Here is a 19,862-nt window from a genome sequence, read left to right as displayed (position 1 = left end):
GCATAATGGCCCACCCAGCACCGACAGAACAAATAGAGCACACAGAGGCCAAAAGCACAAAATAACACCTCATTTAATTGTGAATGTGAAACATAGCTGAAATGAACTTTAACCGGTGTTTTTAGTCATGCCATGAATAAACTTAAAGCAAAATGGGGGAACAGAATATCACCCATGATAAGTCTGTCTTGTGCTTAAGGTGCTATACATTTACGTTTGCGGGTGCTATGTCTAAGTGTCCTCCCTTGCTGGCAGCGGCATTGGACACAGCCTGCTCACGCTGCTGTCCTGTTGGCCTTGGTGACCTTGGCGGTTGGCCTCTGGCCCGTGGAGCCTGTGCTGGCCCCGCCTGGGAGGGTGTGGCCAGTGCCATGGCTGGCATCTCCCAGTCGACACAGCCTCATCAGATGCCACGGTCACTGGCAGAGGGGTGGAGGAGCTGCTGCCATCATCTGGAGCGCTGTGAAAGGAGTCCACAGAGACAACAAGCAGCGCCAACGTGAGGTCGCATTGGACCTCCCTGCTCACCATTGATGGACAGGCACCTAGTTGGGATACTGGGTGCCCAATCCATCTCCCACACAGGCACTGACCAGCTGAGGCCATTGCTGGTGTGAGAGCTTGCAGGTTTGAGTGCATCCCCAGGGACCCCTGACTGAGTCTCTGGAGCAGCCTCTCCATAAGAGTTGCCACTCTCTCCATGGAAGAGGCATTGTGCTCAGCCATGAGGGTCAACACAGTGGCCATGCTCCACAGGGACTCCTCCACAATGGACACCATGGCACGCATTCCCCAGTGTGTCTCCGCCAGATCCACTGGACTTCCAGCGTTTGCCGCCTCATGGACGACTCCAGAGGCCCATCATCAGTCATCAACTGAGCATTGTCCTGGTCCCCAGAAGTCCTCCGACTGCCAGCACCCTGAGCTCTCTCTGCCTCCGCCTGCAGCTCAAGTGAGTGTGAAGTGCCCTCACCAATGTGGACCGAGATATTAGACGGTGATCTTATGCCCCCCGAGGTGCTGGTATCTGCGCTGGTGCCTGATTGACAGGGAGGGTGTGATGCTTGTGGGTACTCAGCATGGTGGTCCTCCGGGGTCAGGGGTGGGCCTTCAGGCACCTCATTGCGACCACCTGCTGGTGAGCCAAAAAGGGACAAGAAGGACATGTCATTAGTTTAAGTCATGACACTGTCACTGTGTATGCCAGGCACCCTGGTGAGACAGAGATAAGCATCATGGTGCCCTTGTCTTTCGATTATCAATGGGGACTCCAGGTTCAAAGCTCACATCAATATAGAGACTACATTAGAATGGTTGCAACAACTGACATTCTCACCTCAGTGCACTGCACTCTTGCCTTCCTCTGGCACCCCAACCTCACCGCAGCTGGTTGACCGAGGTGCATGGTGCCTCTCCAGCTCCAGGGCCTCCTGCTCATAACATGTGAGGACGAGAAGGTGTGGGGGTCCCCCGCCAGTCCGTGACCTCTCGATATTGTTATGGGCTGTCTTCTCCTGAAAGGATGGAGGAGCATTGATTAGTCCACTCTCTACCTGCAGTGCCATTGCGGCCCGGCCAATCCCACCTGAGAAACACCTCGCAGGGCTCAGTTGATTTGGGACCCTGAAGCCGCAAGGCACTCAGTCCAAGCACCAAGTCTCACCCCGTTGGCCAGGTCCTGCCTCATTGACACTTGCCACTCACACGGGGAGATGGGCAGCTCTTAACTGTGCTGCAAAGTGGCCCATACCAGCACGGTACTCACCCTTCCCGATCGCAGCAGATCATTGAAGTGCTTCCGGCACTGCACCCATGTGTGCCTCACCACATCGTGGCTGCTGACCCTGGATGCCACCTCCTCCCAGGCCTTTTTGGTGAGGTGGAGGGGTTCCTCCTCCTGTCTCTGGGGACATGGGTTTCCCTCTTGGCTGCCATCTCCTCCAGGAGGGCTGCAAAGCACTCAGCCAAGAAACGTGGGGCCTACCGCCCCGCCGACCTCTCCTGCCTGCCATGTCCAACCGCAATGGCATCCATCAAGTCTTCAGCGTCCTTCCATGGCAGCCTTCCAGGGGCTGCCTGGGCCGGTTTTGAATTGGCCACTGGATCACCATTTGACACAGCAGACATCATGACCCTGCCCGCTCCTTCTCACAGCTTCCCCTCAATTGGCCTACCAGCATGAAATCACGGTGTGCTTCCTGACCGCCCCCTTCTGGCCCCGCCGAGACTGCAGGCCCAGTGTGTTCTTGTATTAGAGAGTATATTTGACTGGCCTTGAAGGTTAGGAATAAGATATGTGGAGTTTTGCTTTTGCTCCAAGCATATTCCAGATTTTCTGTGCCATTGTTGCCATTAAGTGGATATCTCTGTCAAATCCCAGTTTAACAATGTCTTTGGAATTCCAAATCACAGTTTACAAAAGAGCAGTACGACGGGTGGAATCATCCCAGGATTGCATTAAGTGAGGTGACGGGTGCAATGGCAGATTTTCACACTGTATCGTCCCCTTCCTGCCTCATAAATTATGCAGTCACAGGAAACGCTGTCTCATTGATGGGTGGCCTCCAATTTGCCTGCCACGCCATTAGCTCGACACTTCCTCACTCTGGGCACCATACTTAAACTGCAGCTGTGCGCACAGTTCTCAATGCTTGTTGCCCAGGTCTGCTCCAGTGAAGACATGGCCCAGCCAAGAAAAGGGCAGTCGCCACAAATTCAATGACGCATTCTTGGAACGCCTTTCGGATGCCGTGGAGGTCCACGGCAATGTCCTTTACCCCACTCTGGCCACAGGAGGCCCATCAGTCTCACCGCTCCGCTTGGGAGGTAGGGGGCAGTGGTGGTCAGTGCCAATGCTGCACACAAGAGGTCAGCCATCCAGTACAGAAAAAGGATGAATGTTCTCATCCGTGCCACCAGGGTAAGTCAACCATCTCATCAATCTCAACTCACCCACTCAAGCATTTCACAGATTCACTGGCATCTCACTCACTGCCAGCTCAAGGGGAATCACCACTCGCTCTAGTCATGCGCTGGAGCTAGCCGGAGAGGGCGTGAACTGTTCCTGCGGCAATGGTGAGTTTGGTGGCAAGAATCCACGTGAGGATTCTGCACCTGTCAACGCAACTCTGAGTCCATGGTTCTGTGTGTATTGCAGCTGCCAATCACTAATAATCTGCACTTTCTCTCCTAGACACATCTGCCCCATCATCCTCAGGTAACCTTGGCCCTGACTCCAGCATCGAGAGCACCTGAAGGCAGCACCGTTAAAGATCTGTCACGGGGTTCACCCACACTCTCCACCAGCGCAGCGACACTCTTTGGTGAGACCTAGATGTTAAGCAGCCTTGGGATCACAATCTGGTGAGTGCAGCGCACAGTCTGTTCCACAGCAGTCAGAGGCAGGGACATTCAAGGTCATCGGCACTGGAGGACTGCTGGATGCCAGGAATCTTCTGAGTCCGAATTGGATGGTGAGCTTCTGGACTTGGTCTTCAATCAGTTGTTGGACCTGCAAAGACAATCACGGGAACATCAGGGAGCGATGTCTGGTGCACTCCTCAGGTTGCAAGGGAGTCCGCCCGATTTAAGTCTGAGGTGTTCGTGTTGTCATGCCGACGCGTCGAGGTCATCACTGGTAGGATGGCAGAAGCCATGGAGACCTTCGGCCAGGACATTGGTCCTGCACTGTTGTGCGGGCTGAACTCCATTGCTGACGCCATAGTTGGCTTCCAACAGTGTCAACGTGAGAGGGGTGTGGGTGTGGGCGTGGTCCAGCTTCTTCTTCTCCTCAAGGAGTCAGCCAGGGACCATTGGGCACCCATAGGGGGGAGTATCAGCAGCTCGACACCCTGGGGTCATCCATCCAGGTGACTCTAGGAATGTCCAGCCAATCCAAAACCCCTCTTCCTGTGACCTCATAATCTCCAGCTCCACACGCTGAAGAGAGTGCACCTGGCCCACAGCAGGATACCCAAAGTAGGCTGGGGCTCTCCAGGTCTCAGCCCTCCAGAGGATACCCACCAAGGTAATCACAGACAGGGCATAACAGTCAGCAGGCTGCCTCCACCTCCAATGTGGATGTTGGGGGAGCACCAAGATGTAGGGGCAGGGATGGAAAAATTAAGAAGATGTTGCACTGCATGGGCACAGATGTTATTTGCTTCAACGTAATGTTCACTAAGGTAAATAAACTCCCAAGAATGTCTACTTGTCTATAGTTCCTTGTTATGATGAACAGTGTTCATGTCACTCAGATGTGCATCCTTGGCTCCTGCACAAGATAAAGGCAAGTGTCTCAGTCCAGGGCCTATTCCCTATGCAGTGTGCAACATTCAGAGCAAAGTGATGGTCCGGCTTCATACTCACTGGACACATTAGTGCTGTCGACACCTCGATGGTGCTTGTCATTGCGCTGGAATGTCGTGGGCAGGCGTCACAGAGTTCCATCATTCTCCCTGTGTGTTCTCAGCATCTTTGAGGTGGGGCTGGCCCCCATCTCTTCAGCATCTGTGACCAGTAACACTGTGCTCCTGAAGGGGACAGGTGATCAATGCTGCCAAAATATCAGGTGCACTTAAATTTCACGGCTGCATCTCCATGATATGACCCTGATCACAGGGCACAAACGAGCTGCCCTCGGCCAGACAGGAGTCGGACATTCACAGAGGCTGTGTGAAAATCTATGGAGTGTCCTCACTGCATGTTATCAGCATTCTCCTGGAATCTAGCGACTATTATGGCCTCATGACATGATCCTGAGCACTGTGGGTATGTGCGCTGCCATCAGTCACACAGGAGTCAAACATTCACAGATGCAAAGTGAGGATGTCAGGACAGTCCTCACTGCATCTCATCATCATCATCCTCCACAGATCTTGCAGCTATTAGGTCCTCATGAGTGCGACAGCCTCATAAACCTCATCCCCTTCGATGTCCTCATCATTGGAGGAGATGTGCAGCTCCTCCATCTATTCCTCAACCAGAGCCTCAAAAACAGAGCCCTGTTGTAGCACTGGGGTGTGTAGTGCATAGCAAGTTACGATGATGCATGATACCCTCTGGGGACTGTATTGCAGTGCTCCACTGGACCTGCCGAGGCACCGGAATGTCATTTTCAAAATGCCTATAGTTTGCTCCACCAAAGTCCGGGTTGCGGTATGAGCCTCGGTTATACTGTCGCTCTGCTGCAGTCTGAGGCCACCACACTGGCATCTTTAGCCATGTCCTCTGTGGGTAGCCCTTGCCCCTGAGGAGCCAACCCTGCTGCCTCTGTGGACCTTGGAAGGTGCCAGGGATCTGAGACCTGCTAAGGATGTCGGAGTCGTGACGTTCCCTGGGAATCATGCACAGACTTGCAGAGTGCGTTTGTGGTGTTAGCAGACCAGCTGAACAGTCAGCAAGTGGAAGTCCTTGTGGTTCACATACTGCACTGCTTTTTGCCATGAAGATGTAAGCACCACACGAGTGCAATCGATGGCACCCTGCACCTTTGGAATAGCAGAGATCATCGTAAATCCCAATGCTCTTGCTTCCTGGATTCCCTGATCCTGGGTGAAATGCACAAAGTTCTGTGCCTTCGTGAAGATGCCGTTCATGACCACCTGGATGCACTTGTGGGTGGGGGCTTGTGAGATCCCGCACAGGTCACCTATGGAGCCCTGGAAGGAGCCACTGGCGTAAAAGCTGAGCGCCATGGTTACTTTCATGACCACTGTCAGTGGATGCCCTCCATGCCCCTAGAGCATTAAATCGTGCAGCAGGTGGCAAATGTAACCGACCAGCTCCCTAGACATGCGCAGTCTTCGACGACACTAGTTCTCAGTCATATTCAGGAATGACAAGCACTGCCTATAGACCCTGGGTCTATCGAGGCACCTACGAGCAAAGGCTCACTGTGGACCTTCAGCTGTGTGTGCAGAAGGCCCTGCTGCACCTTCATCTTGAGGATGGCACTCCTCCCTTTCGTGAGCCTGGTGCCTCCATCATACTCTTCTTCTCCTCTGGTTTCTGTAAGCCATTAGGCATATGGCGAGATCACCAGATTCCATGATCTTGATGTTCTCCTCCTGGAGGATAAAAGGATGTGCGGTTTACCATATATCTCCCAAGGACTTCCCTTGGTTAAGTCTCCGGCTCCAGCTGCGTCTCAAGGCCCCTTCACACATGCTAGGGATTGCTGGCCACCAATTGGATGGCCAGTGTGTAGTGCGCTTCACGGCTGTCCGACACCCCTCCCACTTCCGCCCCACTCCACTTGACTGACTGACGGCAGCTTCAGCCACTTGACTGCAGGTTGTGCCCTCAGCTCAGGCACAGGCATTCTCCTAACCCGCACTGCAAGGCTGCACTGTTAGTTTGAACTGTAAGGGATACTGGTCCAAACCTGAATAAGCACATTGAAAGGGGCTGTGAGCACCTCCACCAGTGACTGTGCCATGGCCACCTTCCACAAGGGGATTGTACAACTTGCCCAGTTGGCCAGTTGCTCTGCTGCTCCCTAAAAATGCACATTAATTTGCAGTTTGGGCCTGACGGGTAAAATGTTCTGGAGCATTTGGTGGCACTTTCATGCTTTTGTTGCTTGAGTGGGCAAAAAAGCTTCAGAGGCCCGACTCCAGGCATGTCAATGGAGCTGCAGCTGAATGGTCACAGCTGTTGAAGAATGCTCACTTTTGGCATGCTTTTCCAAGTGTGTGGCCACTTCTCTCACCCTCCCCTCCCCTCCCACCACTGACCCCCAATCTTGGCCTGTGCTTGTGTACTTCCATCAGTCTGTGCTGCCTTGGCACCACCCCTGCCCCCGGCCCCATCCGCATTGGAGCCCTGGCTAGTTGGGAAAAAGCGACTTGTCTGTGCACACCGCCTCCCCGAACCCCCCAAACATGTGGCACCTTTAGCTTGATGTCCCATGGGCGATCCTCACGAGCACTGTGCAACTTTGTGTGCACTCATCTCCAAGTCCCTCACGAAGTTCAGCTCACCCAGGTGCACGGCTTTTAAAGGTAGTTGTAAATCATGCTGCTCTGAAAGTCACGCTGATGTGGGAGGTAAATTTGATATGGGGTGGGGGGGCAGGCGCAGGGGGTGGTGATTCCGGCGTGAAGGCACAATGATAAGGTGCAAATGCAATAAAATTAAGTTCCCGACGTTGGATGGTGGGAAATGCAGTCCGCCACTGACAGGCGGAGCAGATGCTCGCAAACTGGTTTCATGACAGCATAAAACCGATTTTTGGCCTTCTCACTATATTGTCCCCTCACGCCGCCAAACACGGATTTGGGTTGGTCCAAGTCGAATGGAATGCCTGAGTTGGCGCTGAAGCAGTCACTGACTAAAGTCACCAAGAAACCACACAAGAAGCGGAGGAAATCTCACAAACAGAACTATTCCACTTACCTGTACAAGGTGTTGACCCAGGTCCACTTTTCCACCAGGACCTCGTCCAAGGCCATGAGTGTTATGAATTCCTTTGTTGTCGACATTTTCAAGCGCATCGCCTCCGAGGTCCTACACCTCATTCATTACGACATGTACCACACCATCTCAGCCAGGGAGATCCAGAGCGCCGTCTGCCTCATGTGTTTCTCACGTGTCGGTGCAGACTCGATGGGCCGAAAGGCCTCTTCTGCACTGTGTGATTCTGTGATTCATGCTTCCAGGGGAACTGGCCAAACATGCCGTCTCTGAAGGCACCAAAGCGTTCACCAAATACACCAACTCCGTTTGGGTTGATCATTCTAAAGATTATAAAAAACACGCCGCCAAACATACCCGTAGCCTACGGGAGCAGGACGTTCTGACTTTTCCCTTACAAAATACCCACAATCTGTAGATAATATTGTATTGACCCTTTTTACTTATTCTTTCATGGGATGTGAGCATTGCTGGCAAGACTAGCACTTGCTGCACCTTCGTGTTGCCCAGTTCTGGTCTCCTGACCTAAGGAAAGTTATACTTGCCACAGAAGGAATGTAACAAAAGTTCACTAATTTAATTCCTGGAATGGAGGGATTGTCCTATGAGGAAAGATTAAATAGACTGGGCCATTATTCTCTGAGGTTTAGAAGATTGACAGGTGATTTCATTCAAGCATGCAAAATTCTTACAGGGCTCGGCAGGATAGATGCAGGAAGGATGTTTCCCCTGGCTGGGGAGTCTAGAACCTGGGGACACAGTCTTAGAATAAGGGGCAGGTCATTTAGGACTGAGATGAGGAGGAATTTCTTCACTCAGAGGGTGGTGAATCTTCACCATCAGTGGATGCTTAGTCATTGAGTATGTTCAAGACTGAGATTGATAGGTTTCTACATGTTAAAACCAAAACGGGGAGAGTGCAGGAAAATGGTGTTGAAGTAGAAGATCAGCCATGATCTCACTGAATGGCGGAGTGTGCTCAAAGGGCTGAATGGCCTACTTCTGCTCCTATTTATTATGTTCTTATGTTCTTCATTACGCTGGAGAATATGATGGTAAGCTGCTTTCTTGAACGGTTGAAGTCCGTTGGTCATAGGCAAACTCACAGTGCAATTAGGGAGGGAGTTCCAGGATTTTGACCCAGCATTGTGAAGGAATAGTGACATAGTTCCTAGTTAGGATGATTTGGGGTTTAGAGGGTAATTTGCAGCTGGTGGCATTCCCATGCATCAGTTTTCCTTGTTCTTCTAGGCGGGAGAGGTTGCGGGTTTGGAAGGTGCTGTTGATGGAAGCTTGTCAAGTTGCTGCAGTGCATCTTATAGATGGTACACACTGCTGCCATTGTATGATGGTGGTAGATGGAATGAATGTTTAAGGTGGTGGATGGAGTGCCAATCAAGTGAGCCGCTTCATCCTGGATGATGTTGAGCTTCTCAAGTGTTGTTGGAGCTGCACTCATCCAGGCAAATTTAGTGCATTATAGATTCCACCAGAGGCACTTGTCTCATGACTGTATTACAACACAATCATAACTTGTACCTGGTGGACAGGCTTTGGGAGTTAGGAGTTGAGCTATCCAGGTCTTGCTGCATGTGGACAAGGACTGCTTCAGTATATGAGGAGTCGTGAATGGTGCTGAACATCATGAAATCATTAGTGATAATCCTCATTTCTGACCTTATGATTGAGGGAAGGTCATTGATGAAGCAGCTGAAGATGGTCAAGCGCAGGACGCTACCTCGATGAACTCCTGCGGTAATGCCCTGGGGCTGAGATGGTTGGCCTCTGAAACCTCCAACCAGTGGAGAGTTTTCCCCCGATTAATTCCAGTTTTGCTAGGGGTCCTTGGTGCCACATTCAGTCAAATTCTGCCTTGATGTAAAGGGCTGTCACTTTCACCTCAACTTATGAGTTCAACTCATTTGTCCATGTTTGGACCAAAGCTGTAATACGGTCAGGAGACAAGTGCCTCTGGTGGAATCTATACAAGTTGAATGAGATAAGACAAACATCTACTGTTTATCAATATACACCTTAAATTGGCTTTTATATCTCTATCTAGAGTTTCATTTGTGAAACCAAGATGATCTTGCTTTAAACATAATCCAATCAGAAAGACATTGATTTAAGAATGTAGTAACAATTTTAGACAAGAGTAGACCATTGACTTATCCAGAATTAAGGGGAAAGAGCTGTGAGGAGCTTTCTACACATTAGCTTCTATAACATTGAATTCTATTTGCTGAGTCTAATCCCTGTTTGAATTTGTCACTGTTCCCTGTTTCACCATGTACATTTTTATCCAAGTACAACAGCATGAGAATAATCCAGGTCTATCAAGAATAGAGTCATGGTGCAACACATGACATGCAATTCAATACTTGCTTGTCAAAGGCTTCAAAGACTTGGTCTGATGCAGAGATGACTGAGTGGCATTTAATAACATTTACTGTACTACAATTAGTATCATCACAGATTTGTTCAGCAACCGCAGTAGAAGTAGGCTGATTGTTAATATAATTTGGAAATGTCTAAGCACAGCAGTAAGTTAACTATGTAACAGGGTAATATTGGATGATCAAGATTACAGAATGGAATTAACACGGTTAAGCTCACTGCCTAAATGCCCCTTGTAAGCTTCCAATATTAAGATTGCCCTTTGTATAGCACGAGGATAAGATCACACTTGGGTGGCAACCTGGTTGCAGCAAAGATTGTCTTTCTTTTCTGTTGAGGGTGGGGTGGTTGTGGGGACAAGCAAGCAGTGATAGTAGCAGATAATCAAAAGATGTCACAGACTAAAGGATCAAAGAGGTGTTGAAGGTGGTGATATTATCTAAGAAAAGTGCTAATTAAGAATGGATGGCAGGATACTCAAGGTACAGCTCTAGTGGGGGTGGGGTGGAAAGACTAACAAGGTATTAGTTGTAGATTTAAAAATAATGGAAATAGGTGGGAAAAGAAGAATCTATGAGTATCCTGCCATCCATTCTTAATTAGCACTTTTCTTAGATAATATCACCACCTTCAACACCTCTTTGATCCTTTTGCCTGTGACATCTTTTGATTATCTTCTCTTATCACTGCTTGCTTGTCCCCACAACCACCCCACCCTCAACTTCTCTCTCCCCCCGCCCCCCACCTTAAACCAGCTTATATTTCACCTCTCTCCTAACTATACTTCAGTTCTGTTGAAGGGTCATGTGGACCCGAAACGTCAGCCCTTTTCTTCTCCACCGATGCTGCCAGACCTGCTGAGTTTTTCCAGGTAATTCTGTTTTTGTTTTGGATTTCCAGCATCCGCAGTAGCTTTTTGTTTTTATTTCTTTTCTGTGGTCTGGTTTCACCCCCTGGGTTGCTGGTGCCAGGAGTCATCACCTTGTTTCTTCAGTCATTTTCTCTTCATATCTTTAAGGGCATTTTATTTTCCTTCTAGTTGTTATGGTATAGTTTCTTTCTGCCTAGAAACCTATGCTATTGTTTTTTTTTTAAATTCATTCACGGGATGTGGGCTTCGCTGGCTGGGCCAGCATTTATTGCCCATCCCTAGTTGCCCACTTGTTTTACAGTTTACATTCTCTACTTGCCCATGGATCTAAACCAACTATTTTTTTTCCTAAGATCTCTGAACATTACTTTCTTAAACTTTCCCTAAAATTGTCCCTTTTTTCAACAAATAAAGCCTCTTCAACTCTTCCAGGAACTTTCTTCAGGTTTTCTAATTTAGGTAAAAAAAATGGAACAAATTGGCATGCAAACATGACAAGAATGTGACAGCTGGAAGTACCCTTTTAAATACAGGGCATGCATACAGATTAAATATTTTTAAATAGGCTATAGATTCTTATGTGCATAGAGATTATAAGTGGTATTATTTTTATACAAATGATTAATTTGTAATGCATATTCCTCTCTGCACTATATTAAGACAGGCTAATTTTTGGATTATTTTCCTTTTTAAATAACACAGGGAAGAATTTTATCTAAATACAGTGAGTCTTCGTGCAAGAACAGCCTTGATTATAATTTCTACTATAATGTCATCTAACGCCTTCATACAATGGAGAGCCATCTGCTGGACAAAATAAAATCAGTACTCTGAATCGTTCAATTCTAATTCTTTATTCTAAATAAAATTGTATGGAAAAAAAACGGTTAACTAGTTAATTCATAATAATCCATCAAAGTCATTGTACTTTGCATCATCAAGTTGAATGTATCAAAGCTAGGTGGTAGGCTTATGTAAAAGATCAAAGACTTAACGTAATCTCAGATGTGCAATAACTGCAAATGGCACAATAGCCTATGCGATTCTAGTCCATGATTGTGGAATGATTATCAAACAAAGTGAATAAAAACCACAAGGCAATTGCAGGAGAAAACTAGAACTCGCCAGAGCAAAAGGGAAATAACAAAGAGCAAAAGACAATCTGTAATCTGCTTGTTATTGTGAGTTGCTAATTATTTGACATTTGTTTGTGCTTTTTATTCCTTTTTTGAACAAAAAAAGCATTCTGGTACTCTTAAGCAAAAAGCATAGCAATCTCCAGAAATGACTGTAATGAAATGGTACATTCGGATTGACTGGCCAGAATTAGTCAGCTCTGCTCTTCACATTTTACTGCTCCAGGTCTTGTTAACAGAGCCAGTTGAAGAAGCCTTTATTTTCTGAGCCTTTGAAGGACATCTCAAGAAAAATTTAGGAACAGATGCCTCATTGTATGATAGTCCATCTCCTGCATGTTACTGTGTGCTGTCGCTGAAGGGAGAAACATGTGTCAGGAAACCACCGCTGCTATAAGGTTAATCTAGCCTCAACCTTCTGCGTTTTGACATAGGCCTGTATGAGATACTCGAAATAAAGAGTTAATCCTCTTAAAACAAAGTGGGATAATTTTAATCTAACCTGCCTGGTAGGAAATTAATGTGTCTGGATTAATCGTCTGTTTTGAACCTGGCCCAGTTTTACTTTCTGTCAAAGTACAGAAAGTGAAATCAGAAAGCGGGCAGTCAAGACAAATACCATTAGTTTTCTGCTGGGTGGGTTAGGTTACAGTTTCCAGTTAAAAGCAAACAGGTTGATCCAGGTACAGCTAGTTAAGTGCATCTTATGAGCGTTCAAGCTCAGGACCTGCCTATCTGAAGAAACAAGATGGATTAATGTGCCATTCTCATAGAAATCATAGAAATTTCCAGCATAGAAGGAAGCTGTTCAGCCCACTGTGTCTGCATTGGCTGACAAGTAGCCATCCAGACAAACCCCACTTTCCAGCTCTTGCTTTGGAGCCTTGTTGACAATGGCACTTCAAGTGCATATCGAAATACTTTGTGAGGGTTTCTGCCTCCACTATCCTTTAGGCAGTGAGTTCCAGATTGAAAAAAATTCCCTTTGAATCACCCCTAAAGCTCCTACCTCTTATCCTAAATCTATGCTGCCTGGTTATCCACCTTACCTAGACCCCTCATAATTTTATACATTTTGATGAGATTTCCCCATAACCTCCGCTGTTCTAAACAAAACTATCCTAACCTACCCAATCTAGCCTCATAACTAAAATTCTCCAATCGAGATAACATCCTTGTAAATCTCCTCTGTGCCCTCTCTAGTACAATCATATCTTTCCTATTGCACGCTGACCAGAACTGCACCCTACATTAGTTATTCCTTGATAAGGCCTTAAGAGCTGTGGTCAGTATTAGCTGTCCGATGAGAAGAGGGAAGAATGAAATAATTGGAAGAATGTTTTGTGTAGAAGTATCGAAAAACTGACAGTTATAATTTCATAGATGTATATTCAGTTGAATGGCACTCCTGGAAGTGACCCACATGATGCGGTTGCTTCAAACTGTCCTACAGAATTCAAAGAGATTTTGGGGAAAATTTTCCAGTCTCTGGATTGTTGGAGACTGGACGTATGAGCCAAGATGCGCATCAGGACCCTGTGAAAGACTTTGGTGGGAATTGCCTGGGAAGTTTCAATTTCTGATGGGCAATTCCCCTGCTATCTTCATGAGTGTCTCCGACTCTGACTTAAAGTTGGAGACTTCGGACAGTTCCACAGTATTTACCTGGATGGTTACCCAGGAGATGTTAGACTGATTAATCTAATACCTGGATACCTACACTGGCGCCCCCAGTCACCCTCCCTGAACCCCCGACTACCCCTCCAGCCCGACCCAAACACCCCCTGACCTGACTACCTTCCCCAACCAACCTGATTAATACCCGACCCGACTACTCACTGAAACCTTAACTACCCCACTGATTAGCGCGACTAACCCTGGACACCCTATTATCATCCCGATCTGACCCAACCCAAATAACCCCCCCCGACCTGTCTTCCCCCCAACCACCCACCTGACTACCCTCCCAACCTGAATACCCCCTGACCAGACCTGATACAACCTGTCTCCCAACTTACCCACCTCAGCCACTCAACTAACCTACCCTCTCACCCATCTACCCACACCCACCTCATGAACTAACCTACCTCACCCACTTCCCACCTCACCCACCTACCTACTCTACCCATCTACCCACCTTACCCACCTACCTACATACCACATCACCCACCTGTCCACCTTACCCACCTACCTACATGCCACATCACCCACCTGTCCACCTACCCACCTGCCTACATACCACCTCACCTGCCTATCCACTTACTCACCTCACCCGCCTGCCCATTTACTCACTCACCCATTCGCTAACATTCAAGCTGGACATTTAAACTTACCATACGACAATTAGTGCCGTAAAAAAGGGGCGTGTTCCATTTTCCCGCGACCCTACTCCACTCCGATTGAGTTGCCTGATGAACGCTGCACTGTACATTTCGGTGGAAGCGGGTGCTCCGAAGGTCCCTGCAGAATTTTCGAGCAAAGCGGCAATCCAACAAACATTGCTGTTGCTCAGAATATCCGAGCCATTAATTAGAGAATGGAGTAACAACTTCAGACAAGAGTAGACCATTGGTTCATCTAACCTAGCCACCCAAACTCCCACACGTTAGCATGATCCACCTGTAAATTTAATAACCCTGAATCCTATTTGCCGAAGCAAAAAAATCTGGTCTAGTCCCTATTCAAAGCTTGGAATCATAGCATGGTTACAGCATGGAAAGAGGCCATTTGGCCTGCAGTGTCCATGCCAGCTCTCTGGGAGAATACCTCAGCTAGCCCCACTCCCTTGCCTTTTCCCTGTAGCCCTGCAACTTTTCTCTCTTCAGGCAATTATCCAATTCCCTTTCGAAAGCCACAATTGAAGCTGTTTGCACCACATTCCCAGGGAGTGACGCAGTGTCAGGCACTGATTATTATCATTGTTTCTTGGTCCACCATCCTTTCTGGTAGTTTGTCCCACATGTTGGATGAGCTTTTAACGCACTCAAAACCTGTTCACTTACAGAGTTAAAATCAGGCCCATCATCACCCTTTTTAATTAATTTTACCAGCAGAGGGCTCCCCATAGTGTATCATTTTTTGAGATTATCACATAAATTGGGACGGATATTATTATTAGGGTAAATCTTGTAAGCAGACCCGCTGTGTCTGTACAGAATTCCTTTCAATGTTATGTTAACATGAGCATTTAACAAAAACTCAGTTATGGCCTACTTAAAAGAAGGCAGAGAGGAATTTGACGTGATTCAAGTTAAATATTTTTATTAAAATAGCACCAATTGAAATAAAATTCTCAATTTCTAACATCTGTGATACTTTGCTTTTACATTAAAATCACATGTTTAGAATACACTACTGTTGTTTCCCTTTAGCTCTTCCAACCTCTCCTTTGAGCTCTACATTTAAAATTTATTTTTTATGTTAAACATCATCTGAAAGCACAGCATTATAGTTTTCACATTTACATTGCAAATGCTCAGCTCCACCTTACAACCACCTCTCTCCACTCCTCCACTGTTGCTAAGTTATCAGATTGCTTCCTGTACCGCACGAGCAGAAATTTCCTCCAATTAAATTTTGGGAGAACTAAAGCCATTGTTTTTCGTCCCCGCTTCAAACTTCACTAGCTACTGGCTCCATCGCTCCCCTTGGCAACTGTCCGAGCCTAAACTACACTGTTCACTACCTCAATGTCATATTTGGATCTGAGGTGACCACAAATTCACAGCATCACTAAGACCGCCACTTTCCACTTCCGTAACATCGCTGAATTTCTCCCTGTTTCAGTTGAAACCATCATTTGTGATGTTGTTAGCTCTAGACTCGAGTATGCCAACTCACTCCTGGCTGGTCTCCCACATTCTACCCTCCGTAATCTTGAGATCATCCAAAGCTCTGCTGCACATGTCCTAACTCACACCAAGTCCCGTTTACCTATCACCCTTTTGCTCGTTGATCTTGGTCAAGCAACATCCTGATTTTTAAATTTTCTTCCTTGTTTTAAAATCCCACCATGCCCTCGGCCCTTCCTAATTCTGTTATCTGCTCCAGTCCCACAACTCTCCAAGATACCTGTATTTATCCAATTTTGACCTCTTGAGCATCTCTGGTTTTAATGGTTCCACCATTTGTGGCCTTGCCTTCAGTTGCTTAGGCCCTGTGCTCTGGAATTTCCTTCTTACACCTCTGTGCCTCTGTACCTCACTGTCCTCCTTTAAGACACTCCATAAAGCCTACCCCATAGACTGAGCTTTTGGCTATCAGTTCTAATATCTCCTTCTGTGGCTCAATGTCATACTTTGTTTTATATTTATAATGTACCTGTGAAGTGCTTTGGGACATTTTATTCCATTAAAAGCGGGACACAAATATGTTGTTGTTTACTTCTAAAGTGTTTACACCATTTCAGATGATTCACTGCACCCCATTCATTCTGGCCTCCTCTTCTAGGTCCATTAGACTAATCTATTCCATTGTTGAATCTTACTTTAGTTTGCATTGTGGTTAATCATAAACTTTCACAGCTGCCAGGAATACTGGTTTCTATCTTATCTCACCTAGCTCAAACTGCTCAAGGACGTCTCTTCCTGTGTCAGCAGAAGTACAAGCAGAGAACAGAAAGTATTTGTTTAGGCTCATCTCATCTACCCATGGTTCCAATGATCGCCATTCTCTTCTGTTGTCTCTAGAACCTACCAATTTGAGAATTCAGAAAGGAACAGACAGAAGTCATTCACCTACTTAAGATATTGGGATGTATACAAGCCACATCTCTAAGAAAATGATACCAGGAATTTCACAGTATTTAATTTACCAGGTCTCAGTCAAATGTATGTGTAACATGGTCACAAAAGAATATGCATTGTAAAATATTCTGATACATCTGGAAACTACAATAATTTTTCCCAGAAACCTTCCTCTTCACACACATCAACATTTTATGCTGACAATTGCTTCCCTGGGATTATCTGTTCCTTCTAAAACTCTTAAAATCTATTGCTTAATGAAAGGAAATTCAAATTGGCTGCTATTGATTGTATGAATTTTAAATGCTACAATCTACTAGTGGAAAAATTCTTGCGCTGAACTGACAGAAAGGAGGGTGTTTAAGAGTAGAGTTATTCTAATGGCATTAATTTGCCTTTCTCATTCTTCAATTCTTGTGTCTTATTCCAGCGAATGTTATAGCACCTTATAAATGATACATTCACCATGGAACGAGTGCTGAATGTTACCAAAGTTCCGAGAGATAAATTATGAAAAGTAGTTGAGTAAACCTTTGCTTGTATATTTCTAGAATATAGGTCAAAGGATGTTTTTGAAAGGAATTAATTGGGTAAATTCCAAAATTTGCAGATGATGCAAAACATGAAATTATTGGGAACTGTGGGGGCGATAGTAATGGTCTTCACGAGGACACAGGCAGGTCGGTGGAATGGGCAGACAAGTGGTAGATCAAATTTAATGCAACAAAGTGTGAATGATTCATTTTGGTAGGGAGAATGAGATAAGCTAATATGAAATAAAGGAGGCAATTCTAAAGGCAGTGCAGGTGTAGAGATACCTGGGCATGAATGTGCACAAATCATTGAACGTGATTGGGCAGGTTGAGACTCTAGTTACATGGATGGGTTAGTGCAGCTAAGGCTGTTAATCTTAGAGAAGGTTGAGAGGAGATTTAATGGAGGTCTTCAAATCATGAGGGGTCTGGACAGACAGAGAGAGAGGGGGAGAGAGAGAAAGTGAGGCTGTTTCTATTGTTGGAAATGTTGAGAACTAGAGATCAGCGATTTAAGATGGTTGACAAAAGAAGCAATGGTGACATGAGGAATTTTTTTTTATGCAGCAAGGGATTAGGACCTGGAATGCTGGAGTTTGCTGGAGGCAGATTCAAGGCTAGTTTTCAAAAGGGAATTGGATAAGCACCTGAAAGGAAAGAATTTTCAGGGCTACAGGAAAAGGTAGGCGAGCGTGAAAAGCTGAGTTGCTCTTGCAGAGAATCAGCATGAACAAGATGGGCTGAATGGCCTGCTTCTGTGTTGTAACCATTCCATGATTCTATGGACTAGATTTCACACTCACCTACCATTGGATTTTGCAGTATAAGGGTCTGGGACATATAGTACGTGGGCCTAAATAGTCTCAGCAGCGCCAGTCTGGAGAGGTGACTACTGCTGGGACTACAGGCAGTCCTACCACACCAAGGAGTCCAGGGTCATTCAGAAGAGTGATCTGGATTTGAGGTAAGCTTTTTCTGGCTTTTGGCACTGCTTGGGTTACAGAGCTGCCAGCCAATCAGCACTCTCAAAGAGTTAAGGTTGCCCACCCTCCCACCCTGTGTATTACTACTCCAGAGCAGCCAGATTTAAAGTCGACGTAATACCAACAGGCTTTTAGCTCGGGGGGTGCATGTAATCCATCCTCCCGTAAAATCCACCTCTTGCTGAGCAAAATTGGCTGCCTTTTTCCTACACTCTAAAACTTCAACACTTCAAAAACACTTCATTGGCTGTGAAGCACACTGGGACATTCGGTAGTAATGAAAGCTCTATATAAATGCAAGTTTTTCTTTCTATTCCCGAAAACATTCAAGAGGCCAGGGAGATGGCCTATTGTGAAGTATTCCAAAGCTTTGTTCGTTCAATAGCTGTTAGCCCTTCATATAGAGTGAATTAGGGTTACTGTTGCTATATAGTTGAACATAGCAATTGCTATGTATATGGAAGGCTTGGATACAAATAGCTTGTAATTAAGAAAAGCAATAAATAATCCAGGAGAAACTTATTTACGCAAAGTGTGGTTAGAATGTGGAACTTGCTACCACAAAGCTTAGTTGAGAGGAACAGCCACAGGGCAAGAGTCATCCCAGATTTGCACAAAGTGCAGTGGTGGGCTTTACCTGCTGGCCGCATCCCACCTCATTAATGATGCATTCCCGGGAAACATGCCGGATTGCTGGTAGGGCAGCCTCTGATTCGCCTGCCCTGCCGTCACCTCAGGCCTTCAGTAATCCGGACGCCATAGTTAAAGGGTATACTGTACATAACTAGCACTCTCTAAGGCATGGGAGGTGCTGCTATGACCTCAGCTGGTGTGAATTGTTGCACAAACCAAATCCCAAGGGAAACTTGGCTTGCGGGCCATACCCTTTTTTTTTGTAATGTGAAAATGAGAAGAAGTCATACTGATCTCAGCAGCAAGAAGTCCAGTAACACTTTTGAGGCTTTAGAAATTAAAATTAAAAGTTTTATTAACAAAGATAAAATAAAACTTAAACACAGATGCACAATTAAGGTTAGTTTTACAAAACATTCCCCCCAAAAGGCTCTCTACTTGGTCAGACCCACAAGTAAACACCTTCCAAGCAACACTCCCTTATAGATGATGCTGTCAGACCTGCTGAGTTTTTCCAGCTATTTTTATTTTTGTTTAAGATTTCCAGCATCCACAGTATTTTGCTTTTAACTCCCTTATAGATGTTTAACTATAAAATAAATTCAGTAATATTACCCAAGGCAAACGACTGTAGCATTAATAAAGTCATATCACATGACCTGTAACTCTCCTTCACTCTGCAGTGGAGATCCAAACTTCAGAATAAAACTGCATTTTGCAGCTCAAGACTTTCTGGCTTAACTGGATAGTTGATTCAAACCAATCCTCTCCCAGCCCACAGTTCCAGCTATAGCTCCAGCTGCCACATTCACAGCTCCTTCTCATCTGGCCTGGCAGGCATCATGCCTCCATCTGTACTCATGAGGGACAAGCTAGCACACAACAAAAAGGAGAGGTCACAGACTGGTGGAGGAATACCTGACATCAATATCCTCACTGACTTTGAAAATAGAGTCAACAGCCCAACAGCTATAACCACCCTAAGCTCTCCACAGTAACTCTAAAATACCTTTTTTCCTTTTCATCTCAGGTTCTGTTGTTCTCACAGCTCTTTGAAACTCAAGTTCTTCCAAATATAAGATCTTTCATGTTTCCATCTTGTCTTTCCTTTTGGGGTCAATAAGATATAATATCCTCACTTCTATTTA

The 19,862-nt window shown here is 46.1% G+C and overlaps 1 protein-coding gene across 1 annotated transcript in view; it reads left to right on the top strand.

Moving 5' to 3' along the window:
- Window positions 1-7,302: 7,302 nt before the first annotated feature.
- Window positions 7,303-19,862, top strand: part of LOC144689758 (cystathionine beta-synthase-like) — a 64,571-nt gene continuing 52,011 nt past the window's right edge. Inside the window, exon 1 of the mRNA XM_078557140.1 lies at window positions 7,303-7,580. Within this exon, the coding sequence (XP_078413266.1) occupies window positions 7,303-7,580 (278 nt within the window). The remainder of the gene's footprint in view (window positions 7,581-19,862) is intronic.

The sequence above is a fragment of the Cetorhinus maximus genome, chromosome 2 (assembly GCF_964194155.1).
Source record: "Cetorhinus maximus chromosome 2, sCetMax3.hap1.1, whole genome shotgun sequence".
NCBI classification, from domain to species: Eukaryota; Metazoa; Chordata; class Chondrichthyes; order Lamniformes; family Cetorhinidae; genus Cetorhinus; species Cetorhinus maximus.
Note: the sequence above shows the minus strand (reverse complement) of the source record. Positions and strands in the feature narration are given on the sequence as shown.